Genomic DNA, 17,980 nt, shown 5'->3' with positions numbered 1-17,980 from the left:
TGGAGAAAGAGAAAGAAGGAAGGAGTTGGATGGTCTCATCTTCCTCAGCATTCTGGACTGTCTCCTGATCTCTTGGAAATGAATTGGTTGTGTTAGACCTTTCCAGTCAAAAGGGGGTGAGGTGAACCCATTCTAGTGGTGATCCTAGAGAAACCATTGAATCTTCCTGGGCCTTGGTTTCCTCTTTCTTTAAATAGGTTGACCAAGATGATGTGCAGAGTCTAAGGTTCCAGTGGCTGTTAAGTGATTCTCTGTGAATCCATGGCCCCTTGTCACATGCCTTAGTCTGCAGCGTGTGGTTGTGGATGAGGTGGTTTAACCCTGCACTAACATTTGTTTTCCTTCTGCTTTTTTAGCCACTGTATACATCAGATTCTGGAGAGTGTTAACCACATCCACCAGCATGACATCGTCCACAGGGACCTGAAGGTACTACCCAGGCCCCCCTCCTTGCCTTTGCTTATGAAGTGTTGGCGCCACCTGGTGCCAGATAGTGGTACTGCGTAGGTCCAAACTAGGCTCCCTCTGGGCTGCAGGGTGGGTGCTCACAAGGTTCTCTCTGTTCCTTCTGCAGCCTGAGAACCTGCTGCTGGCGAGTAAATGCAAGGGTGCCGCTGTCAAGCTGGCTGATTTTGGCCTAGCCATCGAAGTACAGGGAGAGCAGCAGGCTTGGTTTGGTAAGGGTAACCCTGTCTTCCCAGAATGCAGCCCCCGCCCTTCCTCCTCTTCCTGATCGGCCTTCCTCTATTAGAACTAGAAGCCAAGGCTGGGCGCGGTGGCTCAAGCCTGTAATCCCAGCACTTTGGGAGGCCGAGATGGGCAGATCACGAGGTCAGGAGATCGAGACCATCCTGGCTAACACGGTGAAACCCCGTCTCTACTAAAAAAATATAAAAAACTAGCCGGGCGAGGTGGCGGGCACCTGTAGTCCCAGCTACTCGGGAGGCTGAGGCAGGAGAATGTCGTAAACCCGGGAGGCGGAGCTTGCAGTGAGCTGAGATCCGGCCACTGCACTCCAGCCTGGGCGACAGAGCAAGACTCCGTCTCAAATCTGCCCGCCTTGGCCTCCCAAAGTGACGAACTAGAAGCCAGACCCTTAATGGTCCTGGCCTCCTCAGAGACTGGCAGAGGGTGGGAGGGTGCAGAGATCTCTCTTGGCCCTACATGACTCATTACAGCAAGTCTAGCTGTTGTCAGCACTGCTTTCTTGCTGCCTCTGGGAAGGAGCTGGAGTTCCTGGTAGGCATACGGCTTTGTCCTCTGGTTCAGGCTCCAGGCATTACAAGAAGCCCAGCCTGTCAGCTCTTGCTGCCCATGTGCTGAGTGCTTATGTAGCAAAAGCAGCAGGAATGAGAAGGGACTTGGGGGAAATGATTGGTGTGGATTTAACGAGAGAGAAAGTGGGTTCAGTATGCCTCTGCCCTCTCTTCTGCTACAGGTTTTGCTGGAACCCCAGGTTACTTGTCCCCTGAGGTCTTGAGGAAAGATCCCTATGGAAAACCTGTGGATATCTGGGCCTGCGGTAAGCCCATTCCACGCTCTCAGCTTTTCGCTGTTAAGGGCCCTTAACTTCCGATGATGGCAAGAAAGAGGCATCGCTATTCCTTGCGGGTCACACATACATGCCTGGTGTATGTGAAATTACAGTGTTTGCTCTAGTGCCCCTGGGATGGCCGTTCCCATCACACTCTCCTCCCTGAGTGCTTCTGGGATGACATTGTATCCTTCTTGGAGAGGGATTTGCCCACGCCCTAGAGGATGGGTTGTGCCTAAAGAAATCCCTGGTGTGACTTGGTGACGTGAAGTGTGAGGCATAGCAGGAGGGGCTGGTAGCATAGCATTATTGGCTGGCATCCACTTCTGTCTCTGGTATGGCCCCTGCCTTTCTAGGTGGCTCTGAGCCCTGCATGGCTTTTCTTGGTTCCTCAGGGAAGTAGGCGACTGACCCCCATGACCTGTGTGTTCTGTCTCGTAGGGGTCATCCTGTATATCCTCCTGGTGGGCTATCCTCCCTTCTGGGATGAGGATCAGCACAAGCTGTATCAGCAGATCAAGGCTGGAGCCTATGATGTAAGGACCAGAGAGCCGGGCAGCCAGGCCAGGAAGGGCAGATGTCCTGCTCCTCGGGCTTTGTCCAAGGGAGCAGGCTTGTTTAGTGTGTCACGTGATACAGGGGGTGTCAGGGGACTTTGAGGACCCAGGGATGGGCATCCAGGGCCCAATTCTTGCCACCCTATGTCCCAGGGAGCAACTTTCTTTTGCACAGCCTTCTTTGTAACTAAAGCTGAGGAGCCCACTAAAGTCCTTTGATCTTTACTTGCAAAGAATGGAGCAGCCTCATTGGTGTGCTATGTAACACAGGGACAGAAGGCCTGGAGACTCCCTTCACTGCAGTGGCACCTTGGACACATCGCTGAGCCTCCATTCCCTCCTAAGTAGAGAGCTGGGCTTAAACCAGAGAATGTTGGAGTCCCCTTCCTGCTCTGATCTGATATTCTGGTGTTCTAACCATGAGTGTTCTGTCTGTCTTTCCCAGTCTTTAAGTTGACACGGGTTCTGGGATAGCCCCAGGGCTTCTCCAACTCTGCTGTTCACAGCTTTAGGTACCACAGAGTATCCCAATTACAGGAGTTGAGTTGAAGACAGAGCCAATGTTTCAGGGTGTGAAGCTCACCAATATCATATTCCTCTTCTCCCTGTTCCTGCTCCTTAGTTCCCATCACCAGAATGGGACACGGTAACTCCTGAAGCCAAGAACTTGATCAACCAGATGCTGACCATAAACCCAGCAAAGCGCATCACGGCTGACCAGGCTCTCAAGCACCCGTGGGTCTGTGTAAGTATCTTTGCCAGTGGCCAAGGAGCTCAGGGGTGTCAGCCCTCCATGTGCCCTCGGTACCACCTCCTCCCTCTTACCAGCAGAGATTCATTCTGGGCCCCAAGCAAGAACTGAGCAGGCGGGCAGAGGACTGTTGAGGGCCAGGGTCAATAAATGTCACCAGGGAGACTCGGGAGGCTGATGGGGGCTGGCGGGCCGCTACTCCTCTCTCCCCTACTCATGGCTGTCAGACTGGGATTGGTTCTGTTCTTAGATGAGGGATCAGGTTGACCCTTGCAGACTCCAGGTAGCTGGTGATAGAAAGCAGCTAGCAAAACCCAAAGTGAATTCCCAAGCTGGGGTTCATACTCAGATCTCAACTCCAATGGAACAGGGACCAAGACCCAACAAATCAACAGAAGGGGTCTCTGAGTCATTAAAAGCATAGAAGGTGAGGCATAAAGCTTCTGTGCTGAAGTCCTAGGAGAGTCCCCTAAGGCTATCAGTTTGGGGCGACGTACTCTGTTTTCATACACAATTCTTTCAAGCTGAAATGTCTACTTTCAAAAAAGAGGATTTGGTAAGTTAGGCATCTTGACAACCACGAGGCATTATTTATCTGTCCATTCTGTGTTTATTGAATACCTCTTTGGTGCTGGTCACCGTCTGGGTGCTGGAGATACAAAGATGAATGAGGCATGGTCCCTGCCCCCAAAGATCATCTAGGGAGACAGGCACTCAAACAGGCAATCATGTTACAATGTGACAAGTATGTACAAGAATCTAGTGAGAGTACAGGAGCTCCTACTGTTCCTAGTGGGTAGTGGGGTTACTGAAGGCTGCATGGAGGAGGTGACACCCCTGTCCTGGTTCTTGGCAAATAACGAGGTCCTCAGAACGTTAACCTGCAGTGTTTAGCACGGTAAGAGGTTATGGGAAACTGTGTGGTGAATTAAAGGAATGTTGAGTTATTTGGTTGTCGATGAGGCTGCAAATATCAGAATGCAAGAGAATGAGGCAAAAGATTCCCTGACATATAAGTTTCTGCCTAAGGAGTTTGGATTTTATTCTGGAAACATAGGGAATCATTTAAGGGTTTTAAAGAAGGAACAAAATTTGCATTTAAGAACACTTTGAAAGTTGTATAAAAAATGAATTGCCAGGCACGGTGGCACGTGCCTATAGTCTCAGCTACTGGGGATGCTGAGGCAAGAGGATCATAAGCCCAGGAGTTTGAGGCTGCAATGAGCTATGATTGCACCTGTGAATAGTGTTTGTACTCCAGTCTGGGAAAGATGGTCAGACCCCACCTCTTTAAAAAAAAACAAGGGAATTGAAAATTTTTGAAAGAAAAGGGCTGGAGACAGAGAGCTCAGGAGGCTTTTTTAATAGTCATAATAGTCTAAGCAAGACCAGGTGAGGTCCCAGCGGAGGGTAAGGATAGGGGAAGGTGCAGTGTGTTGAGATTCAAGAGATATTTGAGAGAACCTAAAGGATTTAATTCTCTCCAGTTGGATTTGGGGGAGCAAAGAAGAGAGAGGGATCTGTGGGAACGGCCAGGTTTCAAGTTGGTCCCTGAGCAGAGAGTTGTACCCTCATTGGCCCAGAAGAAAACCAGAGGAGGAGCTTGTTTGTGAGACAAGATGATGGTTTTCATTTTGTGCCTACTGAGTATGGTGTCTGGCAACCTCCAGCCAGACACATCCAGTGGGTGGTTAGAAATATGGTCCTAGAGATTAGAAAAGAAGCTAAAAATTGGAAATCCAGGTTGTAGTCATTTCTGTGCAGTTGGTAGTGAGGCTGTAGAAATAGCCTCTTCCTATGCTATAGATGGGCCTGTGCCTATGCTGGTTGAGTTCTTAACGGTGAGCTTGTATTGCTGTAGTAGAGACGAGACGGCCACTACACACCAGCATTTAAATGACAGGGAGAGTTAGGGGGCCCAGCAAAGGACAATGAGAGTGAGACCTTCCAGAAGACCCAGAAACTAAGAAACAGGGGGTCTCAGTAAGGGAACGTCGGGAATCAGATGCAGAAGAGTCCCTGATTAAGTTGGGGAAGAATCCCCTGGCTCTGACCATTAGATGCCATTGTTTCATCATTTCACTGAGACAGTGGAGAGAAAGATGGAAGCCTGTTTTCAGTGAGACAAAGAGGGAGTGAAGGTGAGGAGGGGCATGGGGAGCTAGGCAGTGAGGTGGGAAATAAATGGTGCTACTTCGATTAGGATGGGCTGAGGGAGCTTTTAATGTAAGGCTCACACCTGTAATCCCAGCACTTTGGGAGGCCAAGGCGGGCAGATCACTTGAGGCCAGGAGTTCGAGACCAGCCTGGCCAACATAGTGAAACCCCATCTCTATGAAAAATATAAAAAATTAGCTGGGTATGTTGGTACACACCTATAATCCCAGCTACTTGGGAGGCTGAGGCATGAGAATCACTAGAACCCAAGAGGTGGAGGTTGCAGTGAGCCAAGATCATGACACTGCACTCCAGCCTGGGTGACAGAGGGAGACTCTGCCTCTAAAAAAAAAAAATTCTTTTTAAAGATTATATTGGCAAGGCGTGGTGGCTCACACCTGTAGTCCCCAGCACTTTGGGAAGCCAAGATGGGTAGATCACTTGAGCCCAGGAGTTTGAGACCAGCCTGGGCAACATGGCAAAACCCCATCTCTACAAAAAAATTTTTTAAATTAGCTACTTGGGAGGCTGAGATGAGAGAATCACCTGAGCCTAGAGAGTTGCAGGCTGCAATAAGCCATGACTGTGCTACCGCACCCTAGCCTGGGCAACAGGGTGAGATGCTGTTTCAAAAAAAATTTTTTTTTTTAATTTAAGGAGAGGCTTAACTATAATTTATGGAGAAGAATCTAGTCCAAAGGAAAAGAGTTGAAGATCCTGGCTAATTGGGGAAGCAAAGGTTTGGATAGCAGAAAAAGAGAGGGAGCTCCTGAGCCAAGGGCAAGGGGTCCACCCCAGGCATGAGGCATGATCCCCCTGAGACTCCTGTTAGGGTGGAGGCAGGTGAAAATCGCTTTCTGAGTGGGAGTCTGAGCTGAAAGGGGTTCTTGCTGATGACCTCTCATTTTGCTTTTGGAGAAATTTACACCAAGGAGGAGGCAAAATGAGAGACTTGGGGAAGGTAGAGAAGGTGGGGAGAGTTGCCTCCGGACCTGGAAAGAGTGGGCCAAGGGTGAGGGAAAGGATCACGAGGAAGCCCCGTGGTGGTGTGGGTACCTGGCTGCAGGTGCCAGGATTTGTTTTTCTGACAGGCTGGTGAAGACAGCAACAGCAAGGGGAGAGGGCAAGCAACCTGAAACAGGCACCCAAGAATGGGGGAAGTATTCTGTTCTGGGGTCATTTTTGCAGGCCCTACCCTCTACAGTCCTGTGTATCTTGAGCCCCTGAGGACATCACTATATTCTGAAATTACATAATAATTGATGCTGGTATTGACAACTGAGTCATCGAGGAAATGTAGACTATGTCCCATGGACTCTGTTTAAGGAGGCCAGGAAGTTAGCAGTAAATTCACTGAAGACAAATTTCCATCCAAAAAAGGCCGGGCACGGTGGCTCACACCTGTAATCCCAGCACTCTGGGAGGCCGAAGTGAGCGAGCGGATCACTTGAGGTCAGGAGTTCAAGACCACCAGCCTGGCCAACATGGCCAACCCCATCTCTACTAAAAATGCAAAAATTAGCTTGGTGTGGTAGGATGTGCCTGTAATCCCAGCTACTCAGAAGGCCAAGACAGGAGAACCTGGGAGGCGGAGGCTACGGCGAGCCGAGATCACATCACTGCACTCCAGCCTGAATGACAAAGTGAGACTCCGTTGGAAAAAAAAAAAAAAAATTCCATCCAGAATGATGAAAAGAATTGATGCTTCAAGGTGACGATCCTTAGCTTCTGGGATCACGGCTTCATTCAGGACCTTGCTGGGTGTGTGTTGAGAGGGGCTCTTGGAAGGAAGGAACGTCCTCTGTAGAGAGCAGGAACCCTGCCGTTCTCTCGCTGCTGAGCATCTGGAACGCAGTAGGTGCTCAGTAAGCAGCTGCCTAAGGAGTAACTGAATGAGGATCACAGCCCCCAGGGTACTCTTCTGTTCCATAGCCTCCGTTTCCCAAGGAAGAATAGGACGTGCTCTCAGCAGCCCATCTAGCATCAGTTACGGCGTTCTCACATTCATGTTGTCCTTTGTAACCTTGAGTTTGGGGTAGTGCTTTTATTCTAAAGTGTTATCTGTGACCTCATATCATCTTCAGAGCAACTCTGGGGTGGCTGAGTGCATGACCCTGTCCTGGACATGGTGTTGGTACCAGGACTGTGGGAGGGGCAGAGGATCTGGGCTGGGGCTCACAGCCTGTCTGTTTGGTTTCTAGCAACGATCCACGGTGGCATCCATGATGCATCGTCAGGAGACTGTGGAGTGTTTGCGCAAGTTCAACGCCCGGAGAAAACTGAAGGTGAGTGTCATTTCTGGGCTGCCAGCCTCCTTGACATCATGCCTTGCACAAGTGTGGCTCCTGCCCCATTACAGAAGGAAGCTCCCCTCCTGGCTGGAGCTGGGCTCTGAAGGTTGTACATGTCACAGGGGAGGGGGCCCAGAGGCCTGATGTCTTCAGGCTCTATCCTGGACCTGCCTTTGCCTAAGACCAGCCTGCCCTTTTCTAGGGTCTCAGTGAATTCACAGGACCTTCCTCTTTCCCCAGGGTGCCATCCTCACAACCATGCTTGTCTCCAGGAACTTCTCAGGTATGTTTTCCCAGCTGTGTACTTTGATTATGCCGAGGTGAGTGGGTCAGGAATGGGCTGTTGCCATCCCAGGCACTGCTGGGTTTCCTCGGCGTCCTGGGCCACACCTTGACCAGGGCGAGTGAGGATCCTGTTTTGAGGGGCTGCTGCTGCTGCTGCTGAGTCCTGCTCCTGAGATTCAGGGGCTGGACTCACATTTGTGAATTCTATTTCCTAGAACTTCCCAAGGAGTAGCCTGCCCACCTTGCTTATGTACCTTGTTTCTCTGGATTCTTATTTAACTCTCTGAAGACTCTCAGCACTTTACAGATTGTAGCCACTCTAGGATCTTGGAGAATGTGCTGGGGGAAGAAAAGAGAGATGAGGTACAGCGAGTCTTCTCAATTGCCAAATTGCCACCATTCATTTGCCTGCTGGGATGATCTCTTACTTCATTTTGCCCAAGTGGAGATGACTAATAGAAATTATTCCAGATGTTTAAACCTTTTGTGGTGACTTGTGCTTAAAATATTCCCTATGATGCTAGCTATAAAAGTGAAGAAATAAAGACCAGCAGGAGAAAGGGAAAGGAACTTGCTTAAATTTGCATGAAGAATTGGGAGAGGTGGGACCAATAATTTGTAAATCACACTTGACATTTCTTTTTAAGATGCAAGACACTCCACTCCCCTCTTGCCCCCACCCTTACCCCAGCCCCTATTATTGTTTGCCTTCAGTTGGGAAGCACAGTGGCTTTTTTGTGAGGAAAAGATTAATGTCGAGACTGAAGACAGAGAGGGCTCTGCCCAGCTTGCCATCTCCTCTGGTCCTCCCTCCCTCTAATCCCTTGCCTCACTGTTTTGGTTCAAGACACCCCTTCTCCTTCCCATAATAAGACTCCCTCCCTTGCTTCCCCTCTGCACCACCATGGAAAGGGGGTTGTGTGGGAGCCTAAACCACCACTCAGTGGGAGCCGCTTCTGAGTATCCGTGCTGATGGGCTCACCTGCGCTGGCTCCAGGTAACCCCAAGGGCCTTGGCTGTGAGGATGCTGCAGGCAGGGAGGCCTAGGGCTTGGTAGTGTAGCCTGAGAGCCATGGAGCTCTGGAAGGCCAGGGCTGGATAGTAAGCCTGGGCTGGTGGTACCCTGCCTCAGGCCTCCTTTGACACTGGTTTGGGGCTTGATCTTGTGTCGTGGGTATCCACGACGGGCATACTGTGGTCTGGATCCACCTCTCGCAGATGGGAACGGGGAAGCGTGGCTGGCTGCCTCCGGTGGAGTTGCAACTGTAGTCCCACGCCCTGCTTCTTATGCTTTAATGACGCAGCTTCTACTTTTTGGGTCTACGAGCCTTTCCAGAGGACATTTAAAGGCGTTTCTGTGCTGCCCCTAGAGTGAAGCTCTGTCCTCTCTACCCTCTAAGTTGAAGAAATGTGAAGTCAGAATGCTGCTTTTCTTTTAGCCCGGCCAGTCAATAGCAAGGGCCCTGTCTTGTGGCCCCGGGCCTCCATGTCAGCCTCCCCCTCCATTTCAGGAAACTGGCATCCTGGTTTCAGGAAATCGAGTGTTAGGACAAAGCATTTTATTCATCCCTATAGCGCCTCGTGTTCTTATTGGCCAGACTTAGACTGGCCTTTGAGCTCACTTTGCCTTGGGTCAGAGGAGACAAACAATGCCGCAAGCATTCCAGGATGTCCTCTTCTGCCCTGACTCTGGGACAGGTGAGGACAGAGTCTGTCCGGAAGCTTCTGCAGAAAGAGGTGTCTATGGATGCAATCAAGAAGGAAGGGCACCGATATATTTCCCTAGGGCTGTTTTTTCAGTTGACCTCCAATAGGAGATGTGGCTCAGCCTGGACTCTAGCAGTTTGGCTAACAGCGAATTGGGGCCTCCAGAGTGTATTGCTTCAGCAGCCTTTGTTTTCTTTCTGGGGCTTATCTCTTGGGTACCTTCTCCCTCAGCACACTGCGACACACAGACTGAAAATGCTGCCTCTCCCGGCTACCTCCCTTAAGACAGGGACCTGTGTCTCTGAGGGGCTGGGGGGCATGGAGCTGGGGCCCGCCAGTAAACTTAGTTGCACAAGGGCCACAGACCCTCCCTGGGTCTCACACACCATCCCTCTAGTGTGTGGGATGTAGAGAGGGGAGAGGGCTGCTCTGCGCCCCCGGCTCACTCATTGTGGGCTCATTTAGCTTCTAAAGAGGGAAGGACTAAAAGGGAGAGCTTTTCATCACAGCCTTAAGCTAGGGCCGGGCTACCTGAGAAGGGGCACCTGCCTCTCACCGGCTCAAGCACTTCGCCATGGACCCTCCCCTGAGGGGGTCATGAGACAGGCACTGCTGCCCTCTCCATCTGGTGGGGATGCAGTGTTCCCTATGCCCTGGCCCAGCCCGGTCCTCCCAGGCTCCCAGACTGCTGCAGGGCTGGCTGTGCCTGCCTCCTCGGCCTGCCCTCGGCGCTCTGCTCCCCCAGCTCGGCTGGCTTGGCCACGCCGCCTGGGCTGCGCCTTGCGCTGGGGCATGCTCGCTGCTGACGGCCCCGTGGCTTTGCGGGGCTCTGTGCACTGAGAGACTGTATCCCCTCAGTTGGCAGGCAGAGCTCCGCCCCCGCCTCGCCTGCCGCGAGCGCCGCCGGCCTGGCCGGGCAAGGTACGTGGCATGAGTCCTCCCCGACCGCCTGCCTCGGCCCCCTGCCACCCCACCAGGAGGGCCAGCATGCCAGGCCCACTCACCAGGGAGGCGAGTCCCATGCTTGCGGGCTGAGATGGGCATGCCGGATGGACTACCTAACTTGGCATCTGCAAGCGCATTGTTGTTACGGAGCCCCCTAACCAGCCATGCATGCTGGGCGCTTGCCAACTCAGGGGGCAGTAGCCTGGGGGCGTGGAGCCGGGCAGCGGGAAACTTGCCAAGAGCCCGACGCCCTGGGAGGGTCGCAGCCGACAGTGGGCCCTCAGAGACAGTGCTGGGCATTGCCCTGAGCTGCCTGGTGCTAGGACTAGACTTCCGCAGCACTGTTTAAGACCCCACGGAGGAGCTGCGCCCCTCAAAATTGTGAAGTCTGGCGCTTTCAGGCCTCCAGGTCTGAAAGGCTCCAGAGTGCAGAAGCCTCAGAGCCAGCTGTTCCTGGGTTCAGATCCTAGCCTTGCCACACCCTGAGCGAGTCACATCAGCTCTCCCAGCCTTAGTGTCCTCACCTCCCCAACGGGGATGATATATTACATGGTGGTTCTTAAGATCACCCTGTCGAAGGCTCTCAGCCCCGCCTGTGCAGTACAGCCGTTACCTGGGAGCTCATAAGAAGTCTTAATGCCAGGAGCCCACCCCAGACAATAAAATCAGAGCCTTGGGGATAGGATAGGTTATATGCTTTTTTAAGCTCCCAGGTGATCCTAATGGGCAACCAGTGTTGAGAGCTGGCTGGTGAATGGAAAGCACTTAGACAGTGGTAGGTCAGGCACAGGAGTCAACACATTTAAAAAACAACATTCAAACCCAGCACAACATAAGATCAAAGACCTTTTTCTGGAGCCAGAATTCTTGTAATGGGAGGACCCCTAGTCTCACTGGAGAGAGAGGGAACACAGATTGGGGAGGAATGGCTACCCAAAGGGCAGGAGGGTGGCAGCAATAGTGACAACGATGGTGGACACTTACTGAGTACTTGCTATATGCCAGGTACTCTGCTAAGTGCTTTTCATGCATAATCCCACTGGATTCCCACCACTGTTCTGTGATGTCGACCCTACTTTATCCTATTTTATAGATAAAGAAATTGAGGCTCAGAGAGGTTAAGTAACTCACCAAAGGTCACACAGCTGGCAAGTGGTGGAACCAAGATAAAAACCCAAGGCAGGCAGTCCAGGTGGATCAGACAGTTGGGCTGATTCCATCTCCCTGTGCCTCCCAGACTCTCCTCCCCACTGTCTGCTGCCTTCCTGTGGCCTTTTGTGGCCAACTGGTATCACCAGCCTTCTGGCACAGAGCTCATCAGCCTGGAGCGTCACCCCATGCCTGGCTAGAATCTGTTTGACAGCTCATTATTCTGCCCAGTCCTTCCTGCTCACGGGTCCAGAGAGTGGACACTGGGGAAAAGGGTGGCAGCTAGGACCCAGTGAACCTGGTGAGGACCTGCCCAGTGAAGGCTTCAACCCCCTGGCAAAACCCTCCTGTAGGTGGTCCTGGTTTCTGTATCTGTGTCTGTCTGTCCTCTGGTCTCCTGTGTGAACTGTGACACTCTGCTTCTTGAGAACACTCAGGAGATGTCTTGCATCCTTGCAGTTTGGCCATCCAGAGAACTGCCATGGCACCTAGGGATGGAGCCCTCACCCTTTCACCCTGGCACTCTGCTTCCAGGCCTGGGTGGAAGCTGTCAAAGGCAGAGTCCCCAGTGTCCCAGGCAGCTCCAGTACTGAGCATGGTTTCTCCTCTAAGTGCCGTGCATCCATGCCCTCTTTCCTGCAGAGGAGATCCTGAGGTGCCACCCTGAGGGCTCTGACGCCACTTGAGATCGCCTTCTTGCCAAGAGGCTAGAGGAAGTGCCTCTTTCGGGGGTTTCGGGAGATCCTTGGCCCCCTTGTCAGACACAGCACTCTCTTGTGGATCTGGCTGCCGGACTTCAGGTGGGGGAGAGGGTACAGTGCAGGAGACTTGATTTTCCTCTTTGTTTTCACAGCTGCCAAAAGCCTATTGAACAAGAAGTCGGATGGCGGTGTCAAGGTAAGTGTCTCCAGCCTCTGAACAGACTGACTTCTTTATCCCCGCAGTCACTATGGGAATTCTTGGCACCTGGTTCCGCCTTTCCCAGGGAATCTTCCTATTCTTGCTAGTCTGCTTTAAACCAGATGCCTTTGTGCTCAGAACAGAAGGTTTCGCTGGCCTGAGAGGGAAGTAGGGAGGTATTTTTCCTGGCCCTAGCTGGATGGGAATGACTCAGGGGAAGTGATCCAAATCATAGTTTATACCAGAGCTGAATCCGGAACCTGACTTCCACACGGATGCTTCATCTCCAGGGCTTGACTCTGGGTTTTTTAGGTCATTTGGTTATCTTTCTTTTTTTCCTTTTTATCACAAACCCTTTTAATCAAGTGAAAGCCAAGTTTGACTGAGTGATTTAGGCAGGGTATGGGGCTTGGAACCTGAAACCACTCTCCTTTTGGTCTTTTTCCTTCTCTCTACAACACTTTCAGATCCCACTGAGTGCCAGAGCCTCGAGCTTTCTTGATGCATAGGCTCCTCAGGAAAAGGCAAGGGCCATGGTGGATCACGGCTTGTTCCCACTGGGTGAGGGAGCTTTTCCCATGGGACTGGGGCAAGAGGAGGGACCTGGGACTCACCAGGAGCCCTGCTGGGAATGGCTGCTTGGCCAAGGTAGAGGAGAGGTGGCTGGGGCTACCCACAGGGCCCAAGACATTCTGTAGATGCTTTGGGGACAGAAAGGATCCTGGGGCTAGGGCATTGGGTAGGAGCTCATGCTATCTTGAAGCCTCCCAACTTACACTCTAGACTAGATTTTCACTGGACCTTTTCCCAAGATCTTGCGTCCACAGCTGAGATAAACACATGCGCCCCGTTCCCTCCCCACTCCCTCCTCTTTCCCTTATTCTCTGCATGCCTGCTTCTCTGTCCTTCCACTCCTTGCAGGGGAGCTTGGGCTCCACGCACACCCTCTGACATGGAGCTGGGGGCATCGTGCAGTCCCCAAGCTCTGCCCCTGAGCTAGATGGATGGAGCCAGGTGAGGAAAAGGGGCAGGTTTAGTTGGAGAGAGTGTTTAATAAGTACCTGTCCGTCAGAGGTCCATGCAGCATTCTGTTCTGAGGGGTACATAACAGAGGTGTAAGAGCGGGTGTGGCTTTCAGTCGCCATAGGAAGGGGGCCGTGCCCTGGAGTCATCTGAGCGCTGCTAGTGGACCCACGTGAGATGGTTTAGTCCAGGAAGCTCATAGGAGAGAGCTTACTGGAGAAAGCTGCAGGGACATAGGTGAGACTCACTTTGCAGTTTTACTTTCTGCTATATGTTTTCTTTAAATTAAGAATATGTGCCAGGCTTCGTGGCTCACTCCTGTAATCCCAGCACTTTGGGGGGCCAAGGCAGGTGGATCACCTGAGGTCAAGAGTTCAAGACCAGCCTGGCCAACCTGGTGAAACTCTGTCTCTACAAAAATACAAAAATTAGCCAGTCATAATGGCCAGTGCCTGTAATCCCAGCTACTCGGGAGGCTGAGGCAGGAGAATGGCTTGAACCCAGGAGGCGGAGGTTGTAGTGAGCCAAGGTTGCGCCATTGCACTCCAGCCTGGGCAACAGAGCAAGACTCCATCTGAAAATAAAGAAAAGAGAAAAGAAAAGAACATGCCATTTCTGTAACTTAAAAACAACAAATTATATGTGTATGGGTTCTCCTATACATATTGATGTTCTCTGCCCAATGAGAACACAGGGTGTGTGGTAGAGGGATGTCAAAAATATGGTTGGATCAGTGTTATCAGGCAGAATTGGAAGTTTCTGTGTCAGACTGTGGGAAATACCGTAGGCTATGGAGCAGGGAAGCTATGGTGAGAGTGCTGATAGAAATGATTTGGCAAGCCGGGTGCAGTGGCTTCACTCCTGTAATCCCAGCATTTTGGGATGCTGAGGCAAGAGGATTGTTTGAGTCCAGGAGTTCGAGACCAGCCTAGGCCAAACCTTGTCTGTGGGGGGAAAAAAAAATTAACTGGGCATAGTGATGTGTACCTGTAGTCACAGCTACTTGGGAGGCTGAGGTGAGAGAATTGCCTAAGCCCAGGGAATTCAAGCCTGCAGTGAGCCAAGATCAAGCTACTCCACTCTCCAGCCTGGGTGACAGAGTGAAACCCTGTCTCAAAAAATAACCAAAAAAAAGATACCTGCCATGCCCCTGGGAGTTGGGAAGGCAAAACTTAATCCACCTTTTAAAGTGTTCACAGTGGGAGAGACACAAGGCAGCTACTGGTTCTCTGCAGTCTGCTAAGGTCTCAGGGAGGTGTGCACCCGGCAGGTGCTGGGGGAGCAGACAGATAAACATCCAAACCAGGACAGGAATCTTCCGGAAGGAGACAGCCCAGGAATTGAGCTTGAGGGAGTAGCTGGATTTTGCTGGGTTAAGGAGCAAACAGGCGGGGAGGGATAGTCCAGGCAGAGGGAAGAGTGCATGTGAAGATACACGAGGCTGAAACAGCATGATGATTCTGGGAACTTCAGTATCTTCTTTATGGCTGAAGGGAAGAGCAATTGCGTAAAATGAGACCTGAAATAAAGCAGTGACTGCTGAGGTGGAGGGGAGAGGATGGATACAGGCACCATTACAGAACAAGTTTCCAGCCAACCTTTCTAGATACTACTGGTCTCAAAGATGAAGGTCATGTGCAGCCATGTAAGATTAGCCCAAGGAGCCAGCTCAAACCATGCACATCCAGGGCCCAGCTTGGAATTCATATTCTGGAGGCCTTGGCTGGGAGGCAGAATCTGTGAATTTTAACACTTTCATGCATCCAAAGCACATGAAGGTTTGAGAGTCTGGTAAAGGCAAAATTTCGGGGTTATGTCTTAAGAAAGGGCTGGAACAAGAGTCGGCAAAGAAATGGAGGCAGGACAGAGAGGTAGGGGAAAAACAGACGTGTAGCAGCAGCAGCAGCAGCTCTTCCAGGAACCATGAGGATGAGGGCTGGGCAGACACATCATTAGGTAAAGGCTCTAAATGAGGACATGTGTGGGGAACCTAGCCCTGCAATGTGTTATGTGTCTGACCCTGATACGTGCTCAGTAAATAAGTTTTATGCCACATTCTTTTGAGAAAAGAGCTTCAGTATTATGGTGGGAACCAGAGGCTAGTGACCACCCAAAATTAAAAGGCCAACCGCATATTCATAGCAGTTGTGATGGGAGGGGTTGATATTTTTATTGAAAGAGTTTCTGTAACAAATAATTCCTCTTAAAACCCAGTAGAGGCTGGGCACGGTGGCTCATACCTGTAATCCCAGAACTTTGGGAGGCCGAGGCAGGCCGATCACTCAAGGCCAGGAGTTCGAGACCATCCTGGCCAACATAGTGAAACCCCGTCTCTACTAAAAATACAAAAATTAGCTGGGTGTGGTGGCACATGCCTATAGTCCCAGCTACTCGGGAGGCTGAGGTAGGAGAATCACTTGAACCTGGGAGGCAGAGGTTGCCATGAGCCAAGATCACGCCACTGCACTCCAGATTGGGGGACAGAGCAAGACTCCATCTCAAAACAAACAAACAAAAAACAGTAGATAGATGATCAAAGAAAATAAACTGACAACCTGAAAACGAGGAAGTAGAACTGGATAACAAATGTGGAAAACTTTCTAGCCTCACTAGTATCAGAGAAATGCAAATTGAAACAAGGTGCCATTTTTGGACTCTTTAGCTAGTGATGATAGTGAAAACCAGAATGGTCCTTTCTAAAACAGCCTGCGTGTCAAAACCATAAAAATGCTTCTACCTCTTTTACCCTGTTAATTCTACTTCTGGGAGTTTTTCCTAAAGAAATAATTCAAAATAGGGAAAAGCTAAAAGCAGAAAAATGTTGAACATGACATTATTTATAACTGAAAAGATTGGAGGCTGGGCACAGTGGCTTATGCCTGTAATCTTAGCACTTTGTGAGGCCAAGTTGGGAGGATTGCTTGAACCCAGGAGTTTGAGACCAGCCTGGGAAATGTAGTGAGACCCCATCTCTAAAAAAAAAAAAAAAAAGCCGAGCTTGGTGGAACGTGCCTGTAGTCCCAGCTACTTTGGGAGACTGAGGTGGGAAGATTGCTTGAGCCCAGAAGGTTGAGGTTACAGTGAGCCAGGATCACACCACTGCACTCCAGCCTGGGTTACAGAATGAGGCTCTGTTTAAAAAAAAAAAAGAAGAAAAAAAGAGATTGGAGACAATTTGAAAAGCCAGTAAGGAGCCAGCCACAGTGGTGCATACCTGTAGTCCCAGCTACTCAGGAGGCTGTGGCAGGAGAGAATTGCTTGAGCCCAGGAATTTGAGGCCAGCTGGGCATCATAGTGAGACCCTCAACTCTTTTTTTTTTTTTTTTTTTTTTTTGAGAGGGAGTCTCGCACTGTCGCCCAGGCTGGAGTGCAGTGGCCGGATCTCAGCTCACTGCAAGCTCCGCCTCCCAGGCTCACGCCATTCTCCTGCCTCAGCCTCCCTATAGCTGGGACTATAGGCGCCCGCCACCTCGCCCGGCTATTTTTTTTGTATTTTTTAGTAGAGACGGGGTTTCACTGTGTTAGCCAGGATGGTCTCGATCTCCTGACCTCGTGATCCGCCCGTCTCGGCCTCCCAAAGTGCTGGGATTACAGGCTTGAACCACCGCGCCCGGCCGACCCTCAACTCTTAAAAATGTTTTTAAATTTAAAAATAAAAAGATCTTTTAAAAGCCAATAAATGACTAAATAATTATAGGAAATCTATGTAATAAACTATTACAAAATATTAATTTTCATGACTATAGGGATGTTTAAGTGAAAAAGTGCAGAAATGTTTTATATTAAGTGAAGGAAGTGGCATATAAAGGAGTACAGACAAGCCAGGCACCGTGGCTCACACCTGTAATCCCAGCACTTTGGGAGCCCAAGGTGGGCGGATCACGAGGTCAGGAGATCAAGACCAGCCTGGCCAACATGGTGAAACCCTGTCTCTACTAAAAGTACAAAAATTAGCTGGGCATGGTGGCACTTGCCTGTAATCCCAGCTACTCAGAAGGCTGAGGCAGGAGAATCGCTTGAACTAGGGAGTTGGAGGTTGCAGTGAGCCAAGATCGCGCCACTGCACTCTAGCCTGGTGACAGAGCAAGATTCTGTCTCAAAAAATAAAATAAATAAAGGAGTACATACATTATCATCTAAATTTGGTTTGAAGAAATGTGTTTGTAGATATTTATTCAGTATATAATATGTGGATAAAAAAGGGACTGGTAGAAAGCCCACTGAAGTGTCAACAGTAACTTCACCAGGTGATGGGAATTTGAGAAACTTTTTTTCTTATACATTTTTCTGTATCCTACATTTTTCATCTAGATTGTGCACTACTGTTATCAGAATTTTTAAAAAAATACTATTTTTTTTTTTAAAGTAAAGCATAATACCAGGTGTGACAGCTCATGCCTGTTAATCCCAGCTACTTGTGAGGCTGAGGTGGGAGAATTGCTTGAACCCAGGAGGTCCAGCCTGGGTAACATAAGCAAGACTCCATCTCAATTAAAAAAAAAAAAAAAAAGAAAAGAGATAGGGCATATGCTTGTATTATTGTATGTTATAACGATATATTTTTTTTTGTTTTTTGAGACAGGGTCTCACTCTGTCCCCCAGGCTGGAGCATAGTGGTGTGATCTCGGCTCGCTTCTACCTCCACCTCCTGGACTCAAGTGATTCTCCCACCTCAGCCTCC

General features: G+C 50.3%; 1 protein-coding gene across 30 annotated transcripts in view; it reads left to right on the top strand.

The window, feature by feature from the left end:
- CAMK2G (calcium/calmodulin dependent protein kinase II gamma) overlaps positions 1 to 17,980 on the top strand; it is a 62,195-nt gene that overhangs the window by 24,751 nt on the left and 19,464 nt on the right. For 16 of the 30 annotated variants that reach the window (XR_004176978.1, XM_003903755.3, XM_009214644.3 and 13 more), the window contains 8 exons: positions 357 to 429; positions 575 to 677; positions 1,439 to 1,522; positions 1,976 to 2,070; positions 2,714 to 2,836; positions 7,201 to 7,284; positions 7,531 to 7,573; positions 12,230 to 12,273. Coding sequence is in view for 27 of the 30 variants with exons in the window: in XM_003903755.3 (XP_003903804.1) it covers positions 357 to 429; positions 575 to 677; positions 1,439 to 1,522; positions 1,976 to 2,070; positions 2,714 to 2,836; positions 7,201 to 7,284; positions 7,531 to 7,573; positions 12,230 to 12,273 (649 nt within the window). In the remaining 3 variants the exon portion in view is untranslated. Of the gene's footprint in view, positions 1 to 356; positions 430 to 574; positions 678 to 1,438; positions 1,523 to 1,975; positions 2,071 to 2,713; positions 2,837 to 7,200; positions 7,285 to 7,530; positions 7,574 to 10,140; positions 10,204 to 12,229; positions 12,274 to 17,980 lie in introns of all 30 variants that reach the window. The other 14 variants (XR_004176977.1, XR_004176976.1, XM_009214646.3 and 11 more) reach the window with 1 other exon arrangement.

This window comes from Papio anubis, chromosome 11 (genome assembly GCF_008728515.1).
Source record: "Papio anubis isolate 15944 chromosome 11, Panubis1.0, whole genome shotgun sequence".
Lineage (NCBI taxonomy): Eukaryota > Metazoa > Chordata > Mammalia > Primates > Cercopithecidae > Papio > Papio anubis.
Note: the sequence above shows the minus strand (reverse complement) of the source record. Positions and strands in the feature narration are given on the sequence as shown.